At 49.1% G+C, this 19,009-nt stretch overlaps 1 protein-coding gene across 2 annotated transcripts in view; it reads right to left on the minus strand.

Annotated features, from left to right (window-relative positions):
- The window catches only part of Fam178b (family with sequence similarity 178 member B), a 95,103-nt gene that overhangs the window by 57,531 nt on the left and 18,563 nt on the right, over positions 1-19,009 (minus strand). For both annotated transcript variants that reach the window (XM_057751773.1, XM_057751771.1), the window contains 2 exons: positions 13,997-14,102; positions 11,056-11,140 (listed from right to left, as the gene is read on the minus strand). In XM_057751773.1, the coding sequence (XP_057607756.1) occupies positions 11,056-11,140; positions 13,997-14,102 (191 nt within the window). The remainder of the gene's footprint in view (positions 1-11,055; positions 11,141-13,996; positions 14,103-19,009) is intronic.

Below are 19,009 nucleotides of genomic sequence, written 5' to 3' on the forward strand. Positions count from 1 at the left end.
ATCCTTGGTAGCCTCGGCTCTCCTGCTCCGCCATCCACAGCTCACATAGCTCAGCGCAGTCCCAGGCTGTCATCCCATGGTCCTGACATCTCCAATCTGCTCAGGTCTCCACTGCTCAGGGACTCCAACGCTGCCATATGGCACCAAACTCAGCTCTTGCAGCCTTCAGTGCAGCTGAGGCTGTTTACCAATGGCCTCCTGCCCTCTCTAGGGAGACTGTAAGCCTGCCACGCGGTGCCAAGTCTCAGCTGCTCATCATGACCCCTTTGTGCCTTCAAACCATCAGCATGTGTGAGTCTCCTACACACTACCAAGTTCAGTTTCCATCCTGAGCTGCACCTCAATGACGCTGATCTCTTAATCAAATCATAGCTGATTTTCCCAGTTTCAGATAAGCGGCATCAATCATCTCTAACAAAGGTTTCATATCTGTTGTTAATCATGGCTGATCCTTCAGCCTCACTTGATCAGAAACAACAGATTCTTAATTCGATATATAGATCATAATAGCATATATATCATCATATATATAAGATAATCATGGATGTGTGTGTGTGTGTATGTGTGGCCTCCACTGTCTTCATGGCTCCCCACATTCTTCAGTCCTAGTTAGGTATCTAATGCTGTGATAAAATGCCAACCAAAGACAATTGGGGAAGAAAGGGTTTATTTCACCTTGAAGATTATATTCCATCACTGAAGGACGTCAGGACCTGAACTCAAATCAGGAACCTGGAGGCAGGAACTGAAGCAGAGATCATGGAGGAGCGCTGCTTTCTGGCTTGCTCCCCTGAGTTGCCCAGTTTGCTTTCTTATACACCCCAGAGCCACCTTCCCAGAGGTACACTACCTACAATGGGGTTAGACCCTCCCACATCAATCACTGATCAAGAAAACTTCCCCACAGGCTTGCTCACAGACCATTCTTAGGAAGCTATTTTCTCAACTGAGGTTCCTTTCTCTGAGATGACAGCTGATCTCTTGTCCACTTGATACACACATTCAACTACTCAAGTACAGTGTTTCCTTCCTCATCTCCTCAAGATGTCATGTCCAATATTAATAGCACAACAGAAAACTTTTCAAATTTTAAAAATACCACAATCTTAAAAACTTCAACATTTTAAAAGTTCAGTCTTTTTAAAATAAACCAAAGTTTCTCAACTGTGGACTCCTTTAAAATCAAAAGCAAGCTAAATGCTTTCTTATTCCAAGAGGGACAAACCAGAGCACAGTCACAATCAGATCAAAGCAAACTCCGAGTCTGACTGTGTCAGCCATTTTCACTCATGTTTTCCTGGGCTCCGAAGGGCTCGAGCAGCTTCACTGCCCTGGATCCCCCATCCAGAGCACACATTGCAATCTCATAGGCTCAGGCTGGCTCCATGCCACAGCTGCTGGTGTCCCTTTGGTGGTCATCCCACCGTCCTGACATCTCCACAGTGCTGTGGCCAAGACAACCAGGCTGCACCTTCACCAACAGCCTCTCCTGGGCTCTCATCAGGGACTCTGACCCTGACATACAGTGTATCAAGTTTCAACTTTTCTCTATGACCCCTTTAATCCTGGGGCTTCTACTGCAACTGAGCCTGCACCTTCACCAATGACTTCTGGTCATCAACTTTCAGATTTTCTCTTCCATGATCCCTTCCAATCCTGCCACTCCCATGATATCAAGAGCACCACCTGGGAGATTAGTCATAGGCTCGCCTACAGGTCAATCTTATGGAGGCACTTTCTCAATTAAGGACCCTTCTCTCAGATGTCTCGAGCTTGTGCTAATAGCCAGCACCTTTTCACGGTCCCACAGAAAAGCCCAGTAAGCTCTAAACACCCAACAGCTTTCAGGCCAATGTTCTCAGCTCCTTCTATAACCCATCTGAAAACCACACGCCAAACCTGTCACAGCGATACCTCATGACTGGGATAGCAATTTCTGACCTATTTTGGTTTCTATTGCTGTGATAAGACACTAACCCAAAGCAGCTTGTGAAGGGAAAGGTTTCTTTAGCTTATACTTTCCCATCACAGTCTGTCACTGAGGAAGGCCAAGGCAGGAACTTATGCAGGACAGGAACCTGGAGGCAGGAACTGAAACAGGCCATGAAGGAACACTCCTTACTGGCTTCCTCAGCATGTTTTCTTATACAACTAGGACTGGCACCACCCACAGTAAGGTGGAACTCACTCTGTAGACTAGGCTGGCCTTAAATTCAACTCAGAGATCCACTTGTCTATCTCTCCCAAGTTTTGAGAACCCGGTCTTAAAATAAGTAAGTTTTTTAAAATACTATTCTAGAGCAGTGGTTCTCAATCTGTGGGTCTCAACCTCTTTGGGGGTCAAACAACCCTTTCATGGGTGTCACCTAAGGCCATCAAAGAACACAGATATTTGCATTATGATTCATAACAATAAAAAATTGTAGTTACGAAATAGCAACAAAAATAATTTTATGGTTGGGGGTCACCGTGACATAATGAGCTGTATTTAAGGTCACAGCATTAGGAAGCTGAGAACCACTGCTCCAGGGGTAAATGACTGTAATACCAATACAGATCAAACTGAGGCAAGAGCATCAAGAATTCAAGGAAATGGTGAAATTATGTGTACATCAAATAATTATTTTAAAATAAATTGCTTTATGATTTACTATCACTGAAAGTTTTGGGGGTGGTTGACACAAGCTTTTGAGACAGAGTTTCATGTATCCCAGGCTGGCCTCAGCTTTGCTATGTGGCCAATGATGACCTTGAATTTCTGAGCACTGAGATAATAATAATAATAATAATAATAATAATAATAATAATAATAATAATAATAATCTCTGCTCGGGATCAGACCCAGAGCTTTGGACAGGCTAAGCAAGCATTCTACCAATAGCGTGGCATCTCAACCCTGAATTCCTTTCCGTAGGAAGAACTTTGTGAACACTGTTTCAGAGTTAGAGAGACCAGAGAGGAGGAGGAAGGTGAGAAAATGAAAGAAGTGGTGACAGAAAGTGATTTGCCACATGGGAGCCTCTAAGCAGAAACAATAATCCCAGAGTCCTGGGGACAAGATGGAGGAAACGCAGTATCCAGAGACCCCGCTCAGGAAAATGAACCAATCTGTGCTCAGAGTTGAACTTCTCGCCCACTTTCAAAGCATCCAAGGAATGTCCTGGCCAGGGTCGTTCTAGCTCATGACAACCCCCCTCCTCCTACACAAATATGATAGATGCTGGGAGAGAATGGACTGCGTAGGTAAAAATGAACCACATTGTTTTGGAAGCTGGTGGGCAAGGGTCTGCGTGCCATTTGCTCCTTCTCTGGGGAGTTTGGGTCTCCAGCTGGGGAAGAAACACTGCTTTCTACACCATAGGATTTAGTGGGACTGGGGCTGAGGTAATGGTTGGTCCCAAACCACTGCAAGGATGAAGACCACTCAGCCAAAACACATTGTTAAACAAACATGAAATCATTACTTCCTAACAGTTAATTTTTCAGGAATGTTGGCTTTCTAAATCAACTCTACCACAAGAAAAAGAAAACCAACACAAGAAGGATTGATTATTGCTAATAAACACGTTTGGCAAGGTTGTGGGATACAAGTCAGCGCACAGAAAAGCCTCTTGTATTTTGCTATGTTAGGAGTAAAAGCCTAAGAAGGGAAGTAAAGAAAATGACCCTACTCATAATAGCATTGAAAAGAATAGAATACTTAGAAGATACATTTTTTTCTAATATCTATTTTATATACGAGTACTCTATCTGTATGCATGACTTTATGCCAGAAGAGCACATCATATCACACTATAGGTGGTTGTGAGTCACCACGTGGCTGCTGGGAATTGAACTGAGGACCTCTGGAAGAACAGCCAGTGCTTTTAACCGCTTAGCCATCTCTCCAGCCGGGGGATACATTTAAAAAGAGATTTTATTTATCTATTTTTAGCTGTGTATGTGTGTGTAAGCCTGTGTGAACTTTAGGAGCCCACGGATTCCAAAAGGTGTCTGGTCCCTAGAACTGACGTTACAGGCAATTGACTGCCTGGTGTGGGTGCTGGGTGCAGCTTGGGTCCCCTGAAAGCAGTAAGATCTCTCAGCTGCTGCATTTTCTCTCCTGCCCCAGTGCTTAGGAATAAAGGATAAGAAACATAGCTCATGTATGACTGAACACCGTGGAAAGAACTCTGTGAAAAGACATCCCATGCTCATGGACTCGAAGACAAGATTGCTGCCACAGTGCCATGGTTTGCATGTGTCCCCCTGTGTTAGAGACTTAATGCTCAAAGCCACAGTGTTGTGGTGATGAAGTCACGAGGGAAGAATTCCTAAGAACGGGTTGATTATCTTGGAAGGAGCTTCCCCCTGAAAAGGTGCCTCCAGCTGCCGCCCCATACATTCGCCATGCCCTCAGTGACTGTGACACAGGAGCCTGGTCCTGGCCAGAGTGGCCGTCAGGCTTAGACTTCCCAAGTCTCCAAAACAGTGAGCCAAGTGCACGTCTATTGTTTCCAGATCACCTAGTCTGTGGTACTCTGCTAAGGCAACATGAAACAAACCGAGACAGAAGGCAAGCACTGTGCGGTTAGCTACAGATTCAACACAACCAAGAATAAAAACTCCAGCTGTTATTTTTACATAAATTGTCAAGATTTCCATGGTGTCTCAGATGAAAATGTGGGGACTCTGAACTGCTGCAACCATTTCAGAAAGGGTAGAGGATGAACAGAACTCATTTCTGAAATCTACAGTTAGTCAGGAACTCAGACTGCTGGCCTAAGAACAGAAACACACCAAGGAGGAAACTGTGAATTCAGAAAGAGACCCCTACATTCATGATCAACTGACTTCCAACAAGGCTGACCAGATAATTCAGTAAAAAGGGAACGGTGCCAGGACAACTAGACAGCTCCAATAAAAAAATAGAGCTGAGCCGGGCGGTGGTGGCGCACGCCTTTAATCCTAGCAATGGGGAGGCAGAGGCAGGCGGTGGTGGCGCACGCCTTTAATCCTAGCAATGGGGAGGCAGAGGCAGGCGGTGGTGGCGCACGCCTTTAATCCTAGCAATGGGGAGGCAGAGGCAGGCGGATCTCTGAGTTCGAGATCTATTCGAGGTCTACAGAGTGAGTTCTAGGGGATCAGGGCTACACGGAAAAACCATCTCTCAAAAAACCAAGGGGGAGGGGGAATGAAGTAGAACCTCTGTCTTAACACTTTGCATACAAGCGAGAGACTTTGAAGTGGGTCAAAAGGCACATAAGCATTTTATTTATATATTTATTTTTTTAAAAAAACTAGGCTGGCCTCAAACTCGGAGATGTTTCTCTGCCTCCTGAGTGCGGGGATTAAAGGTGTGCACTACCACTTCCTGGATATTGATATTCGAGCAGAAGGAGAAGCAAATTGGTAAACTGAACTTTACCAAACGAAAGCTGCAAAGTGGGGAGCTGGGCTGGGGGGCTGCTCAGTGGACAAGACTGCTTGTCCTGCAAGCCTGTGAACCTGAGCTTGAAACCCCAGTGCCCACAGAAAAAACTGGGCATAAGTATGTGTGCCTGTAACCCCAACATTGACAGCTTGCTGGACAACGAGTCCAGCCCAAATGAATGAGCATCCAATTCAGTCAGAATTGTCTCAGAGCAGTAAAGCAGAATAAAGCAGGCATGAACCTTGAAAACCTATTGCAAGAAGCCAGAGACTGTGATATCACATACAATAGCCACTGACATGCTACCAGCATTTGTGAGGCAGACACAAAGGCAGGGGTGAGTTTGGCATCAGCCAGGGCTACATGGTGAGATCCTGTGTTTAAAGAAAAAGAATTCAAGACTAGTCTCAGATACACAGGTTAGTCTGGGATACATAAGATCCTGTCCAAAAAAAAAAAAAAAAAAAAAAAAACAGAAACAAAAAAACCAAAGAAACCTAACTAACTAAACTTTGTGTAAAGCAGGCAAAGTCTTAGAGACAGTAGATTAAGGGTGGTCAGGACCTGGGGAGAAGGGCATACTGAGAAGGGTCTGACTGCCAATGGGTACAAAGTTCCTGTGGGAATGATCAAAGCATTCTGTAGGTAGGCAGCAGAGATGGCTGAGCTCGCTAAGCATGCACTACTGAGCGAGCCTATAGCCCAGGCTCCTGCTTTGATTCTCTGCCCTGACCTACCTCAATGGTGGGCTGGGCTGGGATCCGGAAGATTAAGCCAAATAAACACTCCCCTCCCCCAATTTGTTTTGGTCAGTGTTTGTTTTATCACAGCGACAAAAAGGACACTTGAAAAAGTCCAGATTTGACAGCAGCAGGTTCTGGGTTTCCAATTGAGAGCCACACCCCTTCTTCCTTGGTAAGGGAGCACCATTTGTGCTGCTGTCTGTTCAGGACAGCATGTCCGCCCCAGGAGTAAGCAGTAGGCAGCCCTGTATCTTAGCAGAGGAGCCCAGAGGAGACCTTGGCAGCAGTCAGGTCTCTGAGCCACAGTCTGCAGAAGCAGTTCTGGCTATTTCCTGCCAGAGGCCCTGGAGAGGAGGCCCATTTAGCCAGAACCAGGGTGCATGTGTCATCACAAGCATTTCCGGAAAGAGATCCGAGGACATCTAGGAGACTGAGCCTCCCAGGGTTCAACACTCACTGTTTCTTTGTATAGTCTAAACAATTACTTCCCTGCCAACTTTGCCATGTAAGGAACTAAATGACCAGATATTAGAGGCGCAGATACATGCTATTGTTACATATGTCAGACAATGTAGCCACCCTGGAATCCTGGGGGTTGGTTCTAACACCCTCTCCAAAAATCCGAGGCTCCTTGTGTCCCTTATACAAAATACCACAGCAGTTCAAGGAAGCCACTCACACTGCACATCTCATAGTCTTCAAATCATGGACCTAGTACAACATCCCTCATGGTCTTCCGACCATCCCTGAAGCCCCACCGTAGTTAACACAGTGGCATAGCTGTGTAAACAGGGAGCCTTGTTATTCTGGACTGTTTGGGGACTCATTCTAAAAAAAAGAAAGAAGAGAAAAATGAGTATCTCAAAAGAGGCGGGAAAAATGGGTTTCTTGGGTTTTGTCCTAGAGGGTCAGACTTGTGAGACTGAAAACTTCACACACAGCCAAGATGTTCGAAGGATACTGATAGTCAGAAAATGGCAAGCAGCCTTCGAAGCCCAGTTCTGTACTGCGAAACAAGGTGGAAAGAATGTTCTGGTAGTCTGGGTGTGGTGGTGCATGCCTTTAACCCCAGCAAACCAGAGGCAGAGGCAGGTGGATCTCTGTGACTTAAAGGACAGACTGGGTGCATTCTGGGAAAAATCAAGACTATGTAGAGAAACCACACCTCAAAAAACATAAAATAAACAAAAAGCCCTGGTAGGCTGGGTGTCGTGGTGCGTGCCTTAATCCTAGCACTCGGGAAACAGAAGCAGGCTTCTGAGTTCAAGGCCAGCCAGGTCTACTTAGTGAGTTCCAGGATAGCCAGGATCACACAGAGAAACCCTATCAGAAAAAAAAAAAGTCCTGGCAAAAAAAGGAAATTGTGGGTTGGCAAGATGGTTCAGTGGGTGAAGGCATTTGTCACCAAGTCTGAAAACTTAAGTTTAATTTCCAGAGCCCACGAGGTGGAAGAGGAGAACCAATTCCCACAGGTAGCCAGCCTTCTGACCTCCACTAGTGAGCCGCTGCATGTGTGGCACATGTGTGCGCAAGCGTGCGTGCACACACACACAAATCAAGAAAGGGAGTGTACGTGATGGTCTGAACGAGGAACGTCCCTATAGGCTCAGGCATTTGGACACTTGATCCCGGGCTGGTAGTTCTGTTTGGGTCACCAGGAAAGGAGCGTGAGAATCCATGGCCTCACCCACTTACAGTTCCCACTGTGCTTTGCGCTTGGGTTTGAAATGTGAGCTCTCAGCTTCCTGGTGCCATTGCTTGCCACTTGTGGCCATGACAGACTCATTTCTCTGGAACCATAAGTCCAAATACCATTCTTCCAGAAGCAGTTGTGGACATGATATTTAGCCACAGCGTCAGGAAGGCAAACAATGCACACACCGAGAGACACGCAGGCAAGTAGGAGCCTCGTCTTGTGGCCTGTGTTTCAATTTTATTTATTTATTTATTTGTTTGTTTGTTTATCTATTTATCTATCTATCTATTTAGTTATTTATTTATTATGTATACAATATTCTGTCTGTTGCCTGCAGGCCAGAAGAGGGCACCAGACCTCATTACAGATGGTTGTGAGCCACCATGTGGTTGCTGGGAATTGAACTCAGGACCTTTGGAAGAGCAGGCAATGCCCTTAACCTCTGAGTCATCTCTCCAGCCCCTCAACTTTGCGCCTTTTCAAAATTTGAGTGCTGGGGTCCAACCCAGGCTTTCCTCTTAGGCAGGCGTTTTATCACTGATCTCTCTCTTTTCAGCTTTCAACCCTGTCTCACGAGAACATGGAATGCATGACAATCCTACGGCAGTGATTTTGGAGTCACAGAAACCCAAATGCTCATGCTACAGAGCAGAGTATGGAGTTTCCTGTCATATGCCACTAACAGTCAAGGTACAGTTTAATGAAAATACGGCTTGACAACATGAAGGCTGTGTGTGATGTCATGCATTGGCCTGGAACACAACTGGTGTGGGTGGCCCCTTTAGACAGGACAGGCACTCCATTTGGGGCTCGCTTGGTCTCCAAGCAACTGAGTGTGCAATCCTACCCTGTGCAGTTTCTAGAGGTGATCAAATGCTCTATGCCCTCCCCTTGGTCATTAGTCTTCTGAGGACGAGGGCTGGCCTGAGTTATCCTGTCCCTCTGCCATCCAGCTGGGCCCTAATGCAGGAGGCCTCCAGGCATCTGTGAATGGATAGTGGATATTCCCTGAGGTAAAGACTAGCAATGTTTTAGAATATTCCACCCTCCAAGCTCACCACCAGCTGCTTCTCAATATACATCCTGCCCCTTATACATTAGCCTGCCCAGGAGCGCTCAAGTCTCTAACTCCTACAGAACATGCTGAAACTGACCCCCTCTCCTGACTCAGGAAGTGGGCTAGGAGAAAAGTCCTAAGGATAAAAGATAAAGATAAAAGTCACTCCATCAGACCTTCCACAGGACAGTCAGTCAGAGAAGAGCCATCAGTGAGCACACACCCCAGGGAATAGGAACTTGCGTGTGGAAAAGACAGGTGTTAAGGCAGGTGGTCCTGCAGTTTTGCCTTGGGCTAACAGAGGCCCCCAGAGTCCCCAGGTTGTACATGAACCTGAGGAGCAAGGCTTCTTTTGTAGCCATCCTGGATCTAAATAAACCTTTAGCATGCATCCTGTGCTGGGGTTCAGCTGAGCAGTCAAACATGCTTAACAGGTACGAGGCTTTGCAGCCCCCCTCAACATCTCTGCCTGTGAGGGGCACTGCCCTCGCATTGCTGCCCAGCTCCCCAGCTTCTCAAGCCAAAACCTGCTGAACAACTCCCATCTCTCTCCTCAGCCCCGGGGGCTACAATTCTGTGACTTCCCCTTCTAGAGGGACTGTATGCAAATGGGATCAACTGGTTCATCTCAGTTAACACACGGGTTTCAGGATTCGTTTATACTGCAGCGTATGTCAGAACTGTCTTCCTTCCACTGCGTGTCTATTCTGGCCATCACACATATATATACATGTATATGTGTGTGTGTGTGTACAGACATATATATGTATTACAATTCATCACACATCTATGCCATATTTTGTTTGTCTATTCATCTGTCAGGCATGTAGGCTGCTTTTCCACCTTTTGTCTGTTAACAATGCTATGGTGAACACAGGTGTGCAGATACCTGTTTAAATTAGTTCTTTTGCGGATCAGGCCTGACTTCCTCCAAATCAGTGGGGATCCTGACCTTAGACAGGGAATGTTCTAGCCTAGGGTCTATTCCACTTGGCAGGGGACAGAACCCCAGTCTGGGCTCAAAGGTGGTGTCTGAGAACACATTCTGTAGCCGGGGGAGCCAGAACTGAGAACCAGGAACTCGGGAGCTACTCAGTATCCTTCTGACTGGAGGGAAGGCGAGCAGAGTGGAGGAGACACATACCACAGCATGGAGAGGGGTGGACAAGGAAGGTCTCTGTTTCCGAAAGGGCAGGCATGCTGCAGAGGCGGCCCTGGGGCCGCAGAGGGCAACACAGGCCACAGGGGCAGAGGTTACGAAAAGGAAGAACACGCTTGGCCTGGCAGCTTCTCAGAAGCCCTTAGTGAGGGGCCTATGGGGGCATCCGGAATGCTCTGATTTGACAGATGGCCCCAGCTTGGCAACTCCTGAAGCAGAGGAGTACAATACAGACACTCACAGGGCCGGGGCTCTGGTGTACCAGGGGCTACAACCTTGGCCCTCAGAACTGTGTGTTTGCGTGCTCTCGGGTAGAGCGTAATGGCTGGACAAAGGTGGAGCACAGTCCTCTGAGAGGCCCTCTCCCTGCCAGCTGTGAACAACTTCTAAATGCTTACATAATATTTTTTGGTGCCAAAGTGTCTAGGTTTAGGTACCAAATGATGACAGCTGAGGAAGGTGTAGCCACTAGCAGGACACGAAATGCTTCTCTGGAATGCTGAGTCAAATATACCCAAAATGCCACGGCCAAGGTACAGACCGGAGGCTGTCACTCAAGGTGCCATTGGGGGTGGGGTGGGGGGTGGAGGGGCAGTTCTGAGGCTTCCTTCCTGGTGATGCCAGGCTGAAGTGCTTCTCTGATGCACTGCGGCTTTCCTTCCTAGGCCCTTGGAAGAATCTGGATGACAAGCTGTCTTTTGAGCCAGAGCCTGCCTAGGGCAAAACTCACCTTTCTGGATGGTATAAGGATCCCAGGAGGCTGTGAAGTCAGCCTAGATTTGGTCACTGAGAACTGGACCCAGCCTGTGGAGGTCCCAAGGAGCCTGTTGGCTCTGCTTGTCACTAACACTGGAGCCAGAGCCAAAGATGTGCTGTCTGATGTCTCCATCACAGGTGATGCAATCCCCACGGCACGCTGGGTCGGAGTGGGTGGAGGGACAGGCTCCAGTATGTGAGCACCGACCTACCCTGCACCCTGGTACTTACCAGGCTGACGGAAAAGTCCGTCTATGCTGAGATCCCAGAGGAGACTAAAAGCTCTTGAAGATGTTTCTGGAGGCCATGTTAGCAACTAGGAAGAAAACAAAAAACATTTAGTACAGAGTAATAGTAGCAAGACTTCATACAAATTTATTATCTTTTTGTTCGTTTATTCTTAAAGAACCTCAAAGGGAGGATCTCATGCAGCCAAGGCTGGCCTGGAACTCGCTGTATAGTTAAGGATAACCTCGAACTCCAGGTTTTCCTGTCTCTACCTCCCAAGTGCTGGGATTCTAGGCATACGTCACCAGAAACAGTTTCATACAAATATATAATATTGTATATTAAATATATCTCATTTCACACTCCCAAGTCAAGAGGGTGGAAGGATACTGTCATGGTTGTTGCTTCACATGATTGTTGCTGTGTGCTCAGACTCCCTTCCTACTGCCCAGTGCCACGTATCTGGAGACGGCAAGCAAAGTGGGATTCTGTACCTGGAAGTTGATCTTACAGACTATGCCTGGCTCAAGAAGTGGCTCTCTCTAGCCCAGAGCTGGGATCTAAGAGCTCAACCCCCACATCCTCAACTTGGACAGCTCTCATGGGTCACCTGGTTCCAGAACGTATCCTCCGCCCACTCTCCACCCCTACCATACACAATGAGGAGACCGCTGGAGCCTGACTGTACGAATCATTTGTTCAGTCTCCTGCTCTAGAGGGCCTATGGCTTTCCTTCTCCCAACTGTAGTTCTTAAGGACTCTGTGTCAGAATTCAAGGCCCTGTTCCTCTCCTGCATTCCAGCCTTCTCAAACAGCTTTAATGTCTACCAGCATGAATACAAATTCACTGGGGATGCAGGCTGCCTGCTTCTGTCCACTCTCCCTGGCAAGGCCCACCAACAGGTGAACCTGTGACCACGGTGAGGGGTGCGTGTAAGTTAAGAGTGTCAAGGTCTGGGCTGTTTACTTCATGTGTACAGTGTATCCTCAAGAGGCCCTGGGAGCAAGGAAGAGGCAAGCCAAGCCCAGAGGTCACCAAGTCCCAGCAAAAATAGGCTATCTTTAACAAAGGAGTGGCCAACTGAGCAGAGGTGGTTAAGTTCTAATGGTCACTCCTCGCCTAGAATAGACCCCAGGTGTCCTGGACAACCTGCGACCTACCCAGTCTTGGACCAGGTCAGCTACAGTCCTTCACTCAGATGTGGGAATAGGTCCTGGCCTTACTAGACCATGCGCATAGGGAAAAGAAGGAAGTCTGCCCTGAGTGCCCATCCCTCCCTATCCCTGCTTCTCCTTCTGCCTGAGGCCCAGCCATGTCTGACCGCCCAGTGAGAATCCCCTGCAGTGGCTTTAGGGAGACCCCAGACCTCTCTGTCCTCAGTAGCCTGAAAGAGGTATGAAGCAGCACTTGTGCCCTTGTTCCTTGCACAGGCCCTAAGCAGAGCTGGGGATCTGTGAGAGGGGACAGGCTTAAGGACCGACCAGACAGACTGTAGGACAGTCTTGGTTAACCCACTCTGCACTGCTGGCTCCATCATACAATGCTGACACCAAGGACTTGCACAAGATGACACAGAAGGTAAAGCGACAGAGGCTGAGCTTGCACCTGGGGCTGGGGCTCAACTCCTCCCCTCTGTGTGCCCCTCATGGCACAGTGGAGCTGGCACAAGAGATAGGAGAGGTTTCTCCACGCGGTCCATGGCTTGAATTCCAGAACCTAGTGGAGATTGAGCCATGGAAAGGGAAGGGACTTGCGCCTGTCAGGGTCACACAAGGACCCTCTGTGGGCGATGTTTTAGAGGGGTTCTTTGTGCCTCCCAATGGCCAATTGTGTATTCTGTCATACGCTATGCACAGAGCAGAGAGAAACTGCGCTGCTGGTGCAGAATAATGGCCTGACTGTTCCCAGCTCCTACCCGCCCTGCTGTCCCAACCTCTCCATCCCAGGAACTGGGAGAAGGACCAGGGTGACAGCTATGCCCAGGGTCCCAGGACTCCAGTGTTCTTTCCCTCCAGGACAGGAGCACCACATGTGTCCCCAGAAGGTGCAGAGTGAGCCTTATCTGGAAGGCAGCCAGTCTGCTAAGCTTGAAAAGTGCCTGAATAGTCCACCCTGCATGGCAGCCCTGACTGGCAGCTGGGCTCTAGGCCTCAACTGGCAGCTCCGGTACCAGCTGGAACTTGTGACCAGCCCATCCCCAGACAAGGACAGGTCTGGGCAAGGGGCCAACGCAAGGCAAATGCAGGACATCTGGAAGGCAGCATTAGGTCCTGGGCTGTTTTCTAGCCTCCCACCTACCAGAGGTTTACATCCGCACACAAAATGTGCATTGCCTTGAGGCAAAAATGTTCCTTGGGGAGGAAAGTGAGGCAGAAGGCGCTGTTCTGGGCTTTTCCAGACCACCTACAGCTTCACAAAGCAGCGAACCCTTAAATTCCAGAGTCTATAGCAATGGACTCAGAGCTCAGGTCTCCAGGGCTGCAGAGGGCCTTGGGTGCCCCCTCCAGCTATGCTCCTGGGATGAGCCATTCATGACTGTGACAGCAGGAGTGGGGGGCGGGCAATGGGGGAAAGGTGGTGTTATGATGGACGCTCTTGTTGACTAGAATGGACCCAATCACTTGGTTCTAAGCACTTCAGGAAAGACACACCCCTCACCTTGTAGGTAGCTCAGGAACACCCTAGAGGCACACAGATTGGGGTTGCTGCACAGAGAACTTCCAGGCTCCATCTCTGGACTTATTTGGGCCCCTCCACCTCCAGGACCTTGGCATCTTTAGCATTATAGTGAGGATTAATCCTCACCAGCCTTCCTCCATCCCCTGGATCTGAACTATCCAAAGCAAAAAGCAGCTAAGCATCCCGTCAGTCTGACCCCTGGGCCTGCCTGGGCTATAGGGCTGCATCATTCCCGCCACCTAGCGGCAGGTCTGTGTTTCTCACCTGGAACAGCCACTGGAGCAGAGGTCGCGGGTAATCAGAGGCATGCAGGTAGAGGTTGTTCAGGAGGCCCTGGTGCAGGAAGGAGAGCTGCTGGGGCAGTGAGGACCTGTGGGGCCAGGGCAGTCAGGTTAGGGTTGGTAGCTCCAGTTGGCAGCACCAGCTCAGCAAGCTGGTCTCAGTGACGCTGTGGGACTCACCTTTGCTGTGGGATAGCATGAAGCCTATAGGCACATTAAGGACAAATGTACTTTTAGAATCCTTAGCATAAGACATCATGAGAAGGGAAAAAACCCTACTGATGACATTGTCAGAAGAGGCTGTTGTCTCCAGTGTTTCCCACAGACACACATCATGGTGTCTGAAAGCCACCCTGATGAGTATTTGCCCCTGCTACGTGACAGAGTGGGAAACCAAAGCAAGGGTCCTGGCCGAGTAAGGGGAGAAACCAGGGGTCAGACATCCTTGTCTGAGGCTCCTTCTGGGGCTTCAGCTGCAAGGGGGGACAGAATTCCCCGTGGGCACCTGCATCTGTGGGTCTAGTTCTACAGTGTTTCCGCCTCATCTTGTGTTTTCCTGACACAGAAGGGACACCGGAGAGGATGGGAAAATGACAGAAAGAGCCCGGGACTGATAACTTCTGGGAAGGAAATACCCAGCAAGGATTCCATGAAGCCTTCCTCAGACTGTGTGGGCCGGCCGCACATGTCCCGGGAGTGCATGCGTGTGCTCAGGTCAGTAACATGGCTCTAACCAGAATGTAGGTGTGAGCTCCTGCATCCCGTCAGAAGCAGGCTGCTGGCTGGCAGCTAAGCTCTGGCAGACACCTTGACCTTGAACCTGGGTATGAGGTAAGGTACCCACCCTCCACACATTTTTGTGCTTTTTTTTTTTTTTTTTTTTTGAGAACAGTCCAAAGATGGCCACTTGGATTCCAGGAAATGAAACCATGAAGGAAATATTCAGATAACATCATGTGTCCCGATCCTTTCGGTCAGCCCTCCCTGTTCTACTACTGTTTTGAAAAGGACATCATACTGCCATCTGCCAGGAACAGACTGCTCTGAAACCGAGATTTCCCCTTGAGCCAAGCTGCCGTCACTCTGAGCCTGTCCAGGACATTTACAAATTATATATCTCTAAAGTCATTTAAATCTGGAAGAGAAAGAGACATTGTTCCTGTGGTCACAACAGGTTAACCACTCTGAAACACTGTCCTGTGTGTGTACAGGTCCTACCAGTTCTGTCCCAGGTGCCTGTCACAAGGACGCTTTCTTGATGCAACTAAAGGGACATTAACCAAGCAAAGGAAATCAGAGCTTTACATACTGGCAGGATCTGCTAAGAGGCAAGTGTCAAGGCCACTGCAGAGCAGGGGATTCTGGGAGACACTGGCTCTGGCATGCTTCTGGGGTGGGGCACCCTGCCAGTTGCTCAGTGGGGAAGCCAACTGCACAAGCCCCTGCTGGCCCGGAGCAACACATTTTCAACTGCCGCACGGAGGGAGTGTCGCGGTGTCTTCCTTCTGCTCCATGAGAGCTGCCTGGAGCTCATCCCTGTCAAGGTTGATTTCATCCATCAGACAAGGAGCAAGGGAGCCAGGGAAGGCCTTACCCACAGTGCACTGCAGCAAATGGCTTTCTAGGCATCCTAGGTCTCCAGCTAAATGAGATGCAAGGAGTGAGATGAGACTGGGGAATGAGCCAAGTGTGGCTCACTGGCTGTGAGGGGAGCTGCTGGTCACAGTGACACGGGGCCTAGTGCAGACACTGGCCTGACCTTCAAGAGGAAGCACAGGCCCCATAACATCTCTGGTCAGGGAGGCCTGGAACAAAAAGGAAGGAAGGTGTGTCATGAAAACTCGAAAACCTTGGATGACACAGTCGGTTGTCAGAGTCAAAAGTCAGTGTCCAATCTCCACACCAAGAATGCTGACATTGGGCCAGACAGACGGCTCAACTAGTAAAGGCTCTTGAGGCCAATCCTGACGACCTGATTCTGATCCCTGGACCCATACGGTAGAAGGAGAACTGACTCCTAAATGCTGATCTTTGTTCTCCGTGAGCATGGTATGGTGTGCTGTGTTCACACACATGTACATGTACACACACACACACACACACACATATGCTAAAAAAATTAAACAACATTAACAAAATCCCAAAATAAAAAAGAACACTGATGCTGGGTCCTAGCTCATACCTTTGCCAATGCTGAGGTCAGAGGTTAGTTTGAGAATGTTAGAGGACTCTGGAGAAGGGAGGGACAGCAGATGCCACACAGTCTAGGCTGAGCATGAAGCTCCCAGCTGTCATCCCCAGGATGCCAGTGAAGGAAAGGTCCCATGGAAGGCCCTTAGCTGTGGCTGGAAAGGAGAGGGACAGGGTACAGTCACACTGTATGCATGGCTAATCCCCAGCCATCACAGCTATGACAGAGGGCAGATATCTTTTTCCTCACCGCCGGCTGCAACAGGAGGGAGGGAGGCAGGAAGTCGGCCAAACAAGGAGAAAGACAGCCAGCAGACAGCAAATGGGGGACCAGCTTGGTTCACATGGTGGGCTGCTGAACAAAGCTGCAGCCTCCTTGGAATGTCTGACCCTGATACTGCCCAAGGGGAGAGGCTTCCAGCTTCTGCCTGCAAGTCCACTTTATGGGCAGCAGTCCCAATGGGAAGAGTCTCTAAATGCCGCGCGAATCCCAGCGACAGCAGAAGGATAAACACCACGGGGAACTATTTATACAGTATCACTTCCTGGGCCCTTGCCAAGTTTTCAGATGCAAAGTTTCAATAAAACGCCCAAATGGAGTAGAATAAATAACGGTAGAAATGTCTGCCTGTGCCCCGCTTTTCTTCTTTGTTTAAAGAGAAGAATGCGATACCACCCTGTTAGATGCCTAGGGATGGCAGAAAAGTGGCCCAGTTTTGCGGTTTCCCCTTCATTCTAGGGGCACTTGCTGCCAGCAGGATGGTCCACATTCCATGGCTGGCTTTAACCTGTCACCCTCTTCCAGGAAAGGTGCACACAGTAAAATAGGAGCCTGAGCTGCGGGGTCCTGGGTTGATGTAGGCACTGTATGCCACATAAGCCGAGAAGTTCAGACATACCCACCTCCTGCTTCCTCCCAGTCCTGTAATATTCACAGAGGAACAGCTCAGGCTGCACCTAGGCTTCCTGAGAGCTTGTGTGCCCTCACACCAAAAAGGGACACACAGGTGCATACACACACACGAGTGAGCACTGCAGAGGCTGGTGCTCCTGGGAGTAGGCCTCTGCTATGCGGCAAGTGGGCCTCCATCTAGTCTGATGCCTTCCAGTTCCCTATCTGGAAAGATCACATTTCCTTTCAACTTCTGTCAAAGAAGGAAGAAACAAGGTTTGGCTTCTGGGATCCCAGGAACCAATGGCTGTCATTAAGGCATGTAACCTGGGTTCCAGGGATCCGATTTGAGGTCATATGTCAGTCGACCTGGTGATAGACAAGGGAGGGAACTCTGGGGAAGCTCTAGTTGCATGGTGGGACCTGGGGCAGCATTTCTGCACAAGGCCCCGCAGACTGCAGCCCTTGCCCGGCCACTCCAGAGGGACGGCACGCTTCATCTGTGAGGACACGTCCCGCTGTGCTGAGAGGAGCATGTTCTCCCTTCATGGCAGGTGCAGAGGCGATGCTCTTCAAGAGGAGACTTTTACAACAGCAGCACCCGCGTCCCCTCCTCTGAGGACACCACCACACCTGCCAACAGCAGAAGGTTTGAAAAATGCAAGAGCGCAACTTGAAGACTTGTCGGCTCACAAAACATTAACCTGTGTGCGCGCCAGTGCTCCTGTACATGCATGTGTGTGATGTGTGAATACATATGTGTGTGTGCCACAGTTCACAGGTAGAGGTAGAGGACAACTCTTGGGGATTGATTCTCTCCTTGCACTGCGGGTTCAAGGATCAAACTCAGGTCACCAGGCTTAGCAGCAAGTGCCTTTCCTGCTGAGCCACTCAGTGGCCCAGGACTGATGGTGTGTGGGACAGTCGTAATCTTGTACTTTCTTCTAAGGTCATGTTTCTGACCAATACCATAGGGTCATGATGGGATAGCTATTGCTCCCACTCTTATGCCTAGACTTGAAGACTTGGGTATAATAGGGAAACAAAAGATGGTCCAAGAAGGTGGCCCCTACCCAGTGTCCAGCCCCTTGCTGGGCTGTCACACAAGGGCATATCTCTAGAAAGCGAAGTTAAGATTCAACACCACTGAGCTGAGACACTGCCAGCACCACGGTCTATGTTCATTAGCATATCTGAGGGAGGAGGAAGGTCCGAGTTCTTCCTCTAGGGAAGCTGGGCAGCCACCTGGCTCCCTTTGGCAGGGCAGCTCTGATCCCAGATCATAGCTCCACGGGCCATCTCATCTGTCAAACACTTCCTGCCACCAGCCAGCCTGTTAGAGGCAGAAATACGCTGATGATGCCACCCCCACCCTTCCCTCCCCCACCCCGTGCTAAGGCAGCCTTCCTTTCTCTGACACCCAGCCTTGCCGGCCCACTCCCAGCCAGCTGCTTTCCTTGCTCCTCTGCCTGTCGCCCTCTTCCTTCCTTCCTTCCTTCCTTCTCCCTTTCATCCCTTTCTACGATGGCAAGGTGAACCTTTACCAGGGGTCACATTCACTCCTCATGAGCTCACATCTTCTAGGCTTCTAGACACTGACACACTATTGATAACAGAGAAAAGCTGATAAGAATGTGTGTTTCCAAAAAACTAGGAAAATGGCTATGTTAGGGCATCGAAGCAACATATCACTACTTATGACAGCATCATAAAATGATGTTACTTTGTTCTGATACCAATCAGAACCATCTCAAACATTTATGGGCCAGGAAGATGACTGAGATGGAGACAGTGCTCGTTGCCATTGTCTACTGACCAGAGTTCAGGTCTTAGGGCCCATGTGAAGGCAGACACCAACTCCTAAAAGCTGTCCTCTGACCCCCCCCCACACAAGACAATCAGAATTTGAACACT

This window comes from Chionomys nivalis, chromosome 19 (assembly GCF_950005125.1).
Source record: "Chionomys nivalis chromosome 19, mChiNiv1.1, whole genome shotgun sequence".
In the NCBI taxonomy this organism is placed as follows: domain Eukaryota; kingdom Metazoa; phylum Chordata; class Mammalia; order Rodentia; family Cricetidae; genus Chionomys; species Chionomys nivalis.